This window comes from Apteryx rowi, unplaced genomic scaffold (assembly GCF_003343035.1).
Source record: "Apteryx rowi isolate R43461 unplaced genomic scaffold, aptRow1 scaffold_1334, whole genome shotgun sequence".
Lineage (NCBI taxonomy): Eukaryota > Metazoa > Chordata > Aves > Apterygiformes > Apterygidae > Apteryx > Apteryx rowi.
Window position 1 is genome coordinate 60,432 of NW_020447569.1, and position 1,258 is coordinate 61,689.

At 67.5% G+C, this 1,258-nt stretch overlaps 1 protein-coding gene across 1 annotated transcript in view; it reads left to right on the forward strand.

Annotated features, from left to right (window-relative positions):
- The window catches only part of LOC112961560 (ryanodine receptor 1-like), a gene marked incomplete at both ends in the record, with an annotated part of 77,125 nt that overhangs the window by 59,609 nt on the left and 16,258 nt on the right, over positions 1–1,258 (forward strand). Inside the window, 2 exon segments of the mRNA XM_026056883.1 lie at positions 537–788; positions 1,180–1,253. Of these exon segments, the coding sequence (XP_025912668.1) occupies positions 537–788; positions 1,180–1,253 (326 nt within the window).

Sequence of the window (1,258 nt, forward strand, 5' to 3'; positions counted from 1 at the left end):
TGTCTCTTCTCTCCTGCCCTCTCCTGCGGGTGCCGGCATCTAGTCCGGAGACGGCCAGGTTAGCGCTGCGCGGAGGAGGCTGCAGGGACCCCGGCCCCATAGGGCCTCCCCCCCACCGGGTCCTGCCCCTATGGGGCCACTGTGGCTGGGACCCCCCCCAGCACCCATGGGGTCACCACAGCTGGGGGACCCTCAGCACCTACAGGGCCACCACGGCTGGGATCTCCGGCACCCACGGGGTCCTGCCCCCTGGGGTCCCCCACGGCTGGGACCCCCGGCACCCATGGGGCCACCGCAGCCGGGACCCTTGGCATCCGTAGGGTGATCCTACAGGGCCACCGCAACTGAGACGCCCGGTCCCCACGAGGCCACATCTGGGACCTTTAGGGCCACCAGGGCTGTGTGGCGCTGGGTTCCTGGCCCCGACGTCCCCCATCCCTGTGGCCTGGGGATCCTGGCCCCGATGTGTCCCTGTCCCCATGGCACGGGGGGTCTTGCTCCTGATGTCCCCATTCCTGGGGGCTGTGTGGCCTCAGGGTCCTGACCCTGATGTCCCCGATGTCCCCCATCCCCATGGCCCAAGGCTCCTGGCCCTGACGTCCACGTCCTTGTCGCAGGGGGGTGGCTCGGAGCAGGAGCGGACGAAGAAGAAGCGCCGGGGGGACCGGTACTCCATCCACACCTCCCTCATCGTGGCCACCCTCAAGAAGATGCTGCCCATCGGCCTCAACATGTGCTCGCCCACCGACCAGGAGCTCATCAACATGGCCAAGATCCGCTACGCGCTGGTGAGTGCTGGGGGAGGGACCTGCAAGAGGGCTGGGGGCATCGCGGAGGCAGGTTTGGGTCAGGGCTGGGGTTCAGGGGAGGTGCTGTGGTGGTGGGTATGGGGGTCCTGGGGTGACGGTGCGTGGGGCTGGGCTGGGAGTACTGGGCATGATGGTTTTGGGGTATGGAGGTATTGGGGAGAAGGGGTAGTGGTGATGGGATATGGGGCATGGGAGTGATGGGCATGGGATGTGGGGGCACTGGGGGTGATGGTTTGGGGGTATGGGGGTCCTGGGGTGATGGGGTAGGGGGCTGGGGGTATGGGTTTGGGTGGGGTGGCAGGCATGGGGTGATGGGGCAGGTCCCAGGGTGGGGACAGCCCCTGACATGGCCCCGTCCCCCCCTCCGCAGAAAGACACGGACGAGGAGGTGCGAGAGTATCTGAATGACAACCTGCATCAGCAGGGCAAGGTGAGCCCCTCCATGTCCC